The following is a 10610-nucleotide window of genomic DNA, read 5'->3' as shown; positions in this document are numbered from 1 at the left end:
ATATATATATATATATACAATAATAGAGTCATGGATTATGGAAATTTCATGGAATGTATGGTATGTATTAATACTGGACTACTAGTTTGCAATGAAATGTCAAGGTTGATGGTCCAAGAGGGAACATTTCTTGCAAAGTAAGTCATTTTGAATTTTTGATATGGTCAATATGGTGGATGTTGATTGATGACAAAGTAAACACGAGGAAGAATATTAATCTCTCAATAATTAATATTATGACTTATGAGACCAAGTTATTAAACACTTTTTTTTTTTTTTGATAAATAGAGACCAAGTTATTAAACACTAGGAAGGAGTATTTGACACGAATCATATCATTGAGAGTGATAGTTTGAATCTTCAAACGCCACCACCCACCACATAGCAGCTAATAGAAGTTTCATTTATTCACCATCAAAATAAAAAGTTTTATTAATTTATTTTATTTATTTATTACTTGGTATAGAAGCGCCCGTGGCCTAATGGATAAGGCGTTTGACTTCTAATCAAACGATTGTGGGTTCGAGTCCCACCGGGCGTGCATTTAATTATTTTTTGTAGAATTTTAGGCACTTATTTATTTGTATTTGATATTTAATTAAGATTGACAATATAATTATTGTTGTTGGCCTAAGAAACAAATTCGTCCAAAAAAATTTTATTATTATAGGGCCTCAAAATTTAGAGGCTCAATGTTGTCGAATACCCGACACATGACATTGGGTCTGGTTTGTCTACAATTCATGCATTTTACAAAGGAAGTGACCGAGTTCGATTATGGGTAGTCTTTGCAATCTTTTGTCATTCCTTGAGTACTAGCACTTTGAAATGGTTAGACCACTATCTCTGAGTCCGAGAAATAGCAAATTTGAGCACCGAGAAATAAGTATGAATAAGGTCCGGATCTTGTTGAGTAACTCAGTATATATATATATATATATATATATATATATATATATATATATATATATATATATATATATATATATATATATATATATATATATATATATATATATATATATATATATATATATATAAAGAGAGAGAGAGAGAGAGAGAGAGATTCATTTAACTAGAGAGAGAACATAAGTCATGGTCCAACGTATATTTTATTCTCCGGTAATAAAAATTAATTTTTATAAAATTGATTCTAGTTGGGAATGGAACGAAAGTAAAATAATTTATATTTGAATAAGTTAAAAATAAATTTGACACCAACTAATATTTATATAGGCAAAACTAATTTCATAATTATTTTTTTTTGACAAAATTTCATTAAAAAAAAAAGTTAAACATATCAAAATCCATTATACGACTCTCATGCCAACCAGATTCAAATTGTTGTAGAATAATCACACAACTTCACATATAGTCAATCTTGCTTATCAAAAAAAAAAAAACATATAGTCAATCTTGTTCTTTGATTTAAAATCGAACGGTTCAAATCTCAAACTCAATTTTACACGGTAAAACAATCTCAAATGTCAGCTGAAAATCAGACAGACTAGATATGTTACATCGTCTTGATGTAACTGCGCCAAATCCAGTTTCCTCTCTCATGCCATCATAATAAACATAGTGATCAGATATTTAAGCTTAGAATAAAAATCAATAAATCTTTAATTACACAAACAATTTGTGTTACATAATCCAAAAAAAAAAAAAAAACTAATAACACCATTGTCTCTCTAATCAAAGAACATTAGGCATCAAAATACTGATAAGCTGCAAAATATGTCTGACCAACCGTAAGAACCAACAATACCAATGCAGCCAAAGCAGATATAAACGACCAAGGTGTATCAAAATAAGTGTATTTAAAACTAGCCCATTGAACATGCCAACTATTTCTATAATATTCATGAACCTCATTAAACAAACTAGACAAATAACATGAATCAAAATCAACTGCAACATCTTTTCCAGCATTGTTAATAAAACTTGCCACTTCACCTTCTGTTCCAAAATGGTTCTCAATTATGTTCCTATCACATAAATACTCAACATCTCTATAAGTATTTATTAAACAATCCAAAAATGTTACATAGGTTGTTACATATTTCATTGAACAACCAATGTAACATTGTTCGAATGCGACACAGTTTGATAAAAATGAACTCATGAAATCGTCCATTGTTATTGTTGGCATTTCTATCACGCCGTGTTTGAATTTCACTTTCAAGAAACTCTCTTTTTCGTTGTTTTTTCCTGGATTGATCTTAATCCCCGCGCGACGAAGTTTTGAGACACAATGGATCACGTGGGTTGGTGTAGTGACACTTTGGTGTTCTTTTTCTAATTCATCGATTGGAATAAAACTCGAACGAACCAAATCGAGTAAATGCTTCCCTTTTACTTCATTTTTATAGGTTATCACTTTAACTACTTCTTCCGGTCTTTGTAACGAGTTGTTGAAGAATTCCATAGCAAGAAATGAAAGGGTTACCGTTGAATTTTCATGAGGTGGTTTTGAAATTTCGAATAAGCGTTGAAGAATAAAGAAAGGGATTTGATTTTCAAGCTTAAGAAAATCTCTATAAAAAAATGGTAAAATCCATGCCATGTTAACAAGTGGATCATCAACTTCAAAATGTACTAATCTTGCAACTTTTCGAAACAACTCTATAATGAAACAACCATCGAGAACCAACATTTCAACGAATTCGTGCGGATCAAGCTGAATTGTTTCGGAGTAACACTCTCTAGCTTCATTTTCTAATGGAGCAATGGCTTTTAACAATTCCTCTAAGGGTAATTGTGTTCTTGTGAGAAGAGAACCGAGGTAACGATATTTATGTTCTTCGATCATGTTGAAACGAGGTTGTCCACGATGGTAAGGTCCTATGGAAACTATACGAGGTTGGTATGCTTTTCCATTTGCTTCAATTAGGCTTTGTGGTACCTTGAAGATGCAACAAGATGTTTTTCCTGCGGATTTGCTTAACAATTTTGGGTTTTCTGAAATTTTGTTTTGCATTGAAGCTAACCTTTCTGTGTCTATTTTGAAGATATCTATCACATGGTGATTACCATTGGTTTCTTCCTCATTGTAATTATTGGTTTTCATTGTTTCTATAGTTTTTTTTTTTTTTTTGACGAAGATAGTTTTGTTGATTGAGGGATAGATTGTTATTAGATGGTTAATGATGTGAGAAAATATATAAATTTAATTTGTTATATGATGATATGGATGAAGTCATAGTCATAGTAACGATGTGAAAATGATATGAAGAATTAATTTATGTATCTTAGTGTGCAAATAGCATTTAATTTTTCAAAGGTGGATTTACTTGTATAAGAATAGTATTGGCTACCGTGTAATGAGTCATACCTACTTGTTAATTCCATTTAGCATGTTTGAAAGTTCAATTTCTTTAGGCTTACGGCTTTGGTTATTTATTTTGTATCATATTCATAGGGGACCAAAATGGATTAGTCTTTGGCTTAATGATGTGAAGCTTCAAGGAAATACTATAAGCTACCACGTTAGCTTGAACTAGCCACCCTTGAAATTGAATTTTAAAGTTCGGGTCAGATGATAATTTTATAGATTAATTGGAGTACTTATCATATGAAATGCAGATAATTTTAAATATGAAAAATGATGAAAAGAATTGGGTTTTTTCCAACACTTCAAGTTCAAGTGGGCTTTTTTTTTCAGTCCATTTGTGATTGGATAGCTGACCCCATCTCTTTCCTCTTTTTGTTAGGCTTGGTGTGTGTAGCATCTAGTACACCCCCCCCCCCCCCCCCCCCCGTACTTTTCTACTTTGATATTGTATCATTCACTTTTAAGCAAGAGGTTTATCTCATATAATCTCAAGTCTCAACAAGATGGAAAAAGATTTTCTCACTAATTAAATATTTTTACATGTTATCAAGGAAGGTATTGGAATAAATAGCATAAATTGGTGATTAAAAATGGAGGGTGAAGTTGGAGAAGAAATCTTTTTGCTTGAGAGAAAGAGTTTTTTTTTAAACGGCTAAATTTTATTAATAACGTAACTGAGCGCAAAATGAGCACAGTCCGTAAAATCACCTCGTACAAAAACTCTTCACAACTTGAGAGAAAGAGTTGTTATAAAAAATATGCCCATTGCTTTCTAACATTATTTTGCATAAAAATGTTTCAAAAGTGGACTTGGAGATTTGTTTTAGAATTTTAGATTAGCTCTACTTCAATCCTACAAAATTGTAGGATTATCGCTACTTATAAACATATCTTCCGATCATATCTCATCATAAGGTGAAGATTGCCCCTACTTATAAACATATTTTGATATCATCTCTCATCCAATATGAGACTCTTAACACACCCCATTCAGGATTTTATTTGGAACAAACAGGTCCTAAAGGTTTCGAGGTTCTCTCATAGTCTGATCCAAAATTGGCTTCCTAAAAAAACCAATTTGATTCATCATGGCATCATAATTCAAAAATTTCTCTTTGTCTTTGTGGTTCAAATAAATCTCCCAACACTTATTATTTGATTGCATTTTTTTGGGTGTTTGGCATGCCATTTTGAATTAGTTAAGTATTCCAAGTGCTTTGTCTAATACTCCCTCCTGCTCTTTTTATAATGAACACTTTGAGAAAAAAAATTAGTCTTTTTTATAAGAAACTTTGACCAATTTCCAAATGTTTTAAATGTTTAATTTCACTTATTCCCTTATTTATTATGATAGAGAATTTAAAAATAAATAAGTTAGTTGAATTAAGAGTAATTAAATAAGGTATATATGGAATAAATTGAAATTTTGAAGAGTATTAAATGAAGATAACCATTTACAATGTGTTTTCTTAGTCTGTGTGATTTTTTCAAAATGTTCCTTATAAAAACTATCGAAGAAAGTAATAATGTTGTTTCTCATGCTCAACAATTCAGTAACTTCTTTCTGCTTAAAAAGGAATTTCGTGATATGTCTTCACCTCAAATCATTTGATTATGTGAAAATTTTTGTTTGGTGATGGATCAAAGCTAAATATAACATGTTTTCTTTTGAATCGATAAGATAAACTTTTGCTATCTTAATCTTTGGTGGATTAATCCTCTCGGTTGTTTAGACTTCTTGATGTTCTTCAAGTTAGAAGTACCTTTTTATTTAAACTCTTTCTATTATTTTGCTCGTTACTACGGTTCGATTATTTTAACCATTTGAATTTGATTTACTCTTAGTTCAAACAGTTTAAAACGGTTGAACTATGATCTAAAAATATCACTGATAAAGGACTTCTTTAATCTAGGCAAGAATAATGCTAGCAACACACTCTTTAACAAACACACTCTAACACACTCTCTTTTATTGGTTGAAATTCACATGGGTCCCATAAAAAAATGTGGACCCATATAATTTTTATGGGACCCATATAAATTTTAACTAATAGAAGAGAGTGTGTTAGAGTGTGTTTGTTAAAGAGTGTGTTGCTAGCACTCCTCATCTAGGCAATTATATAATGTTGCTATATTGCTACCCCAATTTTTATCCCTAGACATTATGACGTTGTTGATAAAGAAAGAAAAATGCACAACACCCATTTTATCTATAACTATCATTCAGCAAAGAAAAAGGTGCTGGATCCCTAAATTGAAAGGGTTGTAAATGATAGTGATCTATCACTAAAAATTGAAAAGCATAATCAGAGAAAATACCAAGAGTGATCAACACAACATGGAAAAGGAAAAGGTAAAACCAAAAAACATGATATAAAATTGACAAGTCATTTATTTACACATTAAATTGCATAACAATAAAAGGACCTTGTATTGGAAAAGAAAAATAACATGAGATTGAGATTAGACTCATTAGTGATTAGTCATTATCAAGTTGCTTCTTCCTAGAGATAACTCCTCAAATTATTTGATTCTCTGCCAACAACTGTAATTCTATCTTTTAAGTATCTTTTACACCTTCTGGCTTCAATGCTTGCTTGTTCCTTCACAAAAGCCCAAGGTGTTAAAAAGGTCCATTCAATAAATTACCAAAGTTGAATCATTTCTAAGTCCTAAACTTAATAACGTGGTTGTGCGTTTGTATACTAAAAACATACCAAGGAAAGAGACATTAACATCATAAGCTAAATTGCTTTTTAGCCTCCTAACTTTTACACACTTGTGATTTTGGCCCCTAACTTTCATAATAGCATTTTTGGCTCCCTAATTTTAGTCTTTTTTGCTACAGGATGACCCTCCATTAATGTTAACCAAGTCAACGCCACGTGACAAGTGACTCATATCATATGTCACGTCAACATGTCTTGCCATGTGGACAACGACTCGCATGTTACGTCAGTATTTGTTCGATAATGTTGAACAAGTACATAACTCATAATTACTCGTGGGTAAAACTTTCAGGCATTACGTGGAGCTGAAAGCATAACGAGCGGAGTGAAGCTAAGAAAGTGGAGCAATTAATTTGCAACCCTTACAAGATTACCATGTGAATTATAGTTTGGTATCATGGTGGATATGTCATGGTGGACAAATTTGTAAGCTGAATTATAGTATTTAAACTAAGCGTATGTTTGGTATCATGGTTGATATGTCAGAATCACGGCGATTCACCGTGATTTTACCGTGATTTTACGTAGGGTCAACCAAACATTGGATAAGTCTTGTACTTTGTGAACCTAATTTATTGCATAATAGAAAAAATTCTCTTGTAGAAGACATAAGCACAATTAGCCATACTTACCTTCTTACTTTTGAATCAAACTTGTTATTGTAACACATAAGAATGTGATCAAGGAGGGTCAAAATTATAAAACTTAATTAAGCAAACATGAGTCACCATGTACATAAACCCAAATTATATTCTTGGGTAACTTTTTTTTAACTTTTTTTCTAACTAGCCTAATAATCCCAATACATCCAATGTTAGACTATATTCTTCTAAGATAAAGAATAAAGATAATCCGTTCATACTTAGTTTCAAAATTTACCCAAATTAACATACTAATTCATCTGAAAATTCCTCCACCAAAATGCTAAAGATAGCAAACTCAAGCTCACAAGCCATATTCCTTATCTGTTCAACATTTTTCTTCCACCCTTCATCCTCTACAGAAAAATCCTCTTCTATCATCATATCAATTGTGTTTGACTCCACTTCTTTCCATGATTCTAGCCTCTTGCATATCTTAGTTATCACTATGTCTCTCTCTTCTAAAGAGTTAAATTCTCTTTCTTCTTCCAAAATAAGATCAGAAATCAGTTTCTTAAACTCTTGTGGAATTTTCTGTCTGTCATGGACCATTGACAGATAGACAGCTTCAAAAACCAAATGTTTGAAATCATTTTGTTCACATGATACATCATCCATTTCCTCATCTTCAACATCATCCTCTTCCATATATGTTTCATCCTCGTCCTCGTCCTCTTGTTCCTCCAACATTCTTTTTTCAAGTTCTAATGGATCCAACTCCGCGAGTTTCTCAAATCGGCTAAGCTTGTACAATATCTGCTGCCTTGCTCCTGTAAAATCAACACTTGGTTAGATAAGTAGGAAGCTCATTTTAAAATTTGATAAGGATTTGATTGCTCAAAAGTTATCCAACATTATTGATTGAAAGGATGCCAATTGAGACAGATCTCCTAACATGAAAAATGTGGGTCATATTCAAATTAATGGGAAAAAAATTGAGCTATATATAGTTGTAAACAAAGAGTAGAGACCACTAGGCCAAGTCCACATTGAATGAGAAATGCAGTTTTCATGTTAAGCAGCTGTAATCTTTAAATATAGCACCATTCAAATATTCAGCGCACACGAGCTCCCCCTAGGACGAATCATTCAGGAGAACTCGAGTTCAATTTCTAGTGGAAACAAGTCTTGACCAAACTGTATTTACCTTGCGGACGAACTAAGATAAAGATTACTTACATATTAATCTACTAATGAGGTTTCCACATCAATTATGAGATTTATAGACCAACACTCTTAATGTGTTTCTTAACAATCAACATAATCACATCAACAATTAATTAATGTGTTTTTTTTTACTAAAAAGTATAGCGAGTTTGGTCCTCGATGCTCACTGGGACTAGGGATAGCCTTAAAGGTGAGATGGCACTGATACCTGCCAACTAAGTCTTCACATCGACAGGTAAATTCAAACACAAGTTCTTGTGGGATCTGAGTTAAATTCTTACCAACTCGACCAAACTAGGTTAGTGTATGTTTGGTATTACTGTGACAATGTCAGAATCATGGTGACCCACCGTACTTTTACAGAAACTACTGAGTGTGTAGCTTTTGAAAAATCACCGTGTGATTCTGACATATTTACTATGATATTGATATCAAACATAGGCTTAATGTTTTTGAAATTGACAGACAATTTTATGTTGATAGAAAACGACCATACAACCAACAAATTAGAATGGTACAGAAATAAATATAACACATGACATACTCTGAACAATGGCATAACTGCTCTCCAAATCAAAATCACCACCATCATCATCATCATCATCTTCATCTTCATCGTTTATATGTCCTTCGTCGTCATCGTCCTTAAATGGTGGGTCTAAAACACAGACTGGACTACACTGTTCCTTATCTTCTTCCTCTTCTTCCCCTGACTTGAATTGATTGAGAATCTCACCTTCATTGCTTTCTTTGTCCTATATATTCAATTCCACAAAAACATTCATTAAAACATATTTTCTTAGCTTAATTAAATACTTCTTCAGTAACTATTTATTGTACAGAATTTAATATCTAATAGTACATAGTATAAACTATTTCTGTGAAGTAGTATACACTAAACTGTAACAAAAAAAATTACTAAGCTATTGTTGTTACAAGTTGTACCTAACATAAATATTTATTGACTAATTTTTGGTACAGTAATAATTGGAACAAAAATACAAAAGATAAACTATTTTGTAGTGAATGAAACATGTGGATCTAATGAAAGGAAACAAGAGAACAAACAAGAACATAATTTGTTTGTCATCTTTTAAGAAAGCAATAATTTACCAAACAAACAATCATAGAGAAAAAAGATTTGCATGGCAGTAACATAATTGAAAAGTACAATTATCAAAATTCTAGAAATCAAAACAAAACCATTAAACTTAAAAAAAAATTAACAGCTAAAATTCAAAAATGAAAAACAGAAAGAAAAAAACAATGAAAACATAATTATGAAAATAACAAACCTCTATTATGTGACGACTCGGCGACGCTAACTCCGGCGTGCGGCTACCGGAACAAGGACTAGTTTGAAGAACAAAACGAAAAGGGCTTTCAGAAAAAGCATGGTGATAACAAGCACAAGCTTCATGAATAATATCTTCAGAGTAACCACTACAAGAAGTTTCCATTTCCAATGATTTATCTTCATTTTCTTTCTGAGAAAGAGAAACCACTCTTTCTCTACGTTTCACAGAAGAATCCCACTTCAATATATCTTTCACAGAAACATTTTCAGTCTCTAATTCAAGTTTACGGTTCTGGTTTCTTTGCTTGAGTTTCTTGAATAAAGACCCAAATAGACCAAAACCTTTGTTTTTAGTTTTATGATTTGAAGAAGAAGATGATGAATGTTTGTGGATCCTAAGAGCAGCTTCAAGAAGAAGAGTTGCAGTTCTAGAAGGGATTTTGCAAGGACTTTTAACAGGTGAAGTTAGTTCAAAAAGTGGTGATTTTTTGAAGTCTGGTGTTTGTGGAAATGAGAAAAAACAAGAAGTGTTTTTACATAGATTTATGTTGAATTTTGAGTTTATTGGTTTTTTGTTGAGTTGTAAAGTAGTAGTGATTTTCATTTGGTTACGTTTATCTGAAATGTAGTTGTTGAGAAAAAATGGTTCTTGATCTTCCTTTAGTAGCTCATGTAAGTACTTTTGAGCCATAATGAAAAAAGAATGAAATTAACAAACAAGAATTTGAATTAAGTTGAACAAGTTTTGTTAAAATGGGAGAGAATTTGATTTGATTTTGAGGGTATTTTGTTGGAGTGGCATTGAGGTGATTCAAATCTGAGGTGGGTTAAGAAACCAAGGGAAGAGGGGAATAGAGTGAAGGGTTGGAGTGTAGATAAATGATTATTGTAAAATAATGAGGGACAGAATAAAATTAAAATTTGGCAGCATAATGTAGGTGAATGAAATTGTGTGTTTGAGTCATAGTCGCATAGTAGGTCTATAGAGTGTAGGATATAGGGGGTGGCTTTCTGTACTGTTTCTGTTACTGTCGTTTAAGTTGTACTTCAATAGTATGGCACATGGTATGGACCATGGTATACTATACACAATAATACGTATAGCTCTACAATAATATATATTGTGTTTATAATTTATAATTATTGAATTCAACAATTTATAATTATTGAATTCAACATCAAAATATTGACACTGTATGTAAAATCGTATATGTTTGAATTTTGAAAAACGAAATAGGATATTTAAAGGAGTACTTTGGTGTCAAAATTATGTCAACAGAGTTGTGTTCATATATTAATGCTCAAAAGTTAAATAGATTTATTATAGTCATAATTTGAGTTAATTATCTCGGACTGAGGTAGACTCTCTAAACTAAAGTTAGGTATACAGGACTTTCACTTTTGTGTTTGAAATTTAGATGAATATATTTTATTTCATATTT

General features: G+C 31.7%; 2 protein-coding genes and 1 non-coding gene across 3 annotated transcripts; 1 reads left to right on the top strand and 2 right to left on the bottom strand.

Annotated features, from left to right (window-relative positions):
* The first annotated feature begins 468 nt into the window (after nucleotides 1-468).
* Nucleotides 469-541, top strand: TRNAR-UCU. Its single transcript has one exon. It is a non-coding gene; the product is annotated as a tRNA-Arg (tRNA).
* Nucleotides 542-1478: 937 nt separating this feature from the next.
* Nucleotides 1479-3224, bottom strand: LOC123890417 (UPF0481 protein At3g47200). Its single transcript, XM_045940029.1, has one exon. It carries the CDS (start codon nucleotides 3068-3070, stop codon nucleotides 1706-1708), a length of 1365 nt encoding a protein of 454 aa, XP_045795985.1. The 5' UTR covers nucleotides 3071-3224; the 3' UTR covers nucleotides 1479-1705.
* A 3516-nt stretch (nucleotides 3225-6740) lies between these two features.
* Nucleotides 6741-10145, bottom strand: LOC123890416. The gene is made up of 3 exons (XM_045940028.1): nucleotides 9167-10145; nucleotides 8416-8626; nucleotides 6741-7474 (listed from the first exon to the last, which is right to left on the bottom strand). Exons 1-3 carry the CDS (start codon nucleotides 9857-9859, stop codon nucleotides 6948-6950), a joined length of 1431 nt encoding a protein of 476 aa, XP_045795984.1. The 5' UTR covers nucleotides 9860-10145; the 3' UTR covers nucleotides 6741-6947.
* Between the last annotated feature and the right edge of the window lie 465 nt (nucleotides 10146-10610).

The sequence above is a fragment of the Trifolium pratense genome, linkage group LG6 (genome assembly GCF_020283565.1).
Source record: "Trifolium pratense cultivar HEN17-A07 linkage group LG6, ARS_RC_1.1, whole genome shotgun sequence".
Lineage (NCBI taxonomy): Eukaryota > Viridiplantae > Streptophyta > Magnoliopsida > Fabales > Fabaceae > Trifolium > Trifolium pratense.
This window is presented reverse-complemented; position numbering and strand designations above follow the sequence as displayed.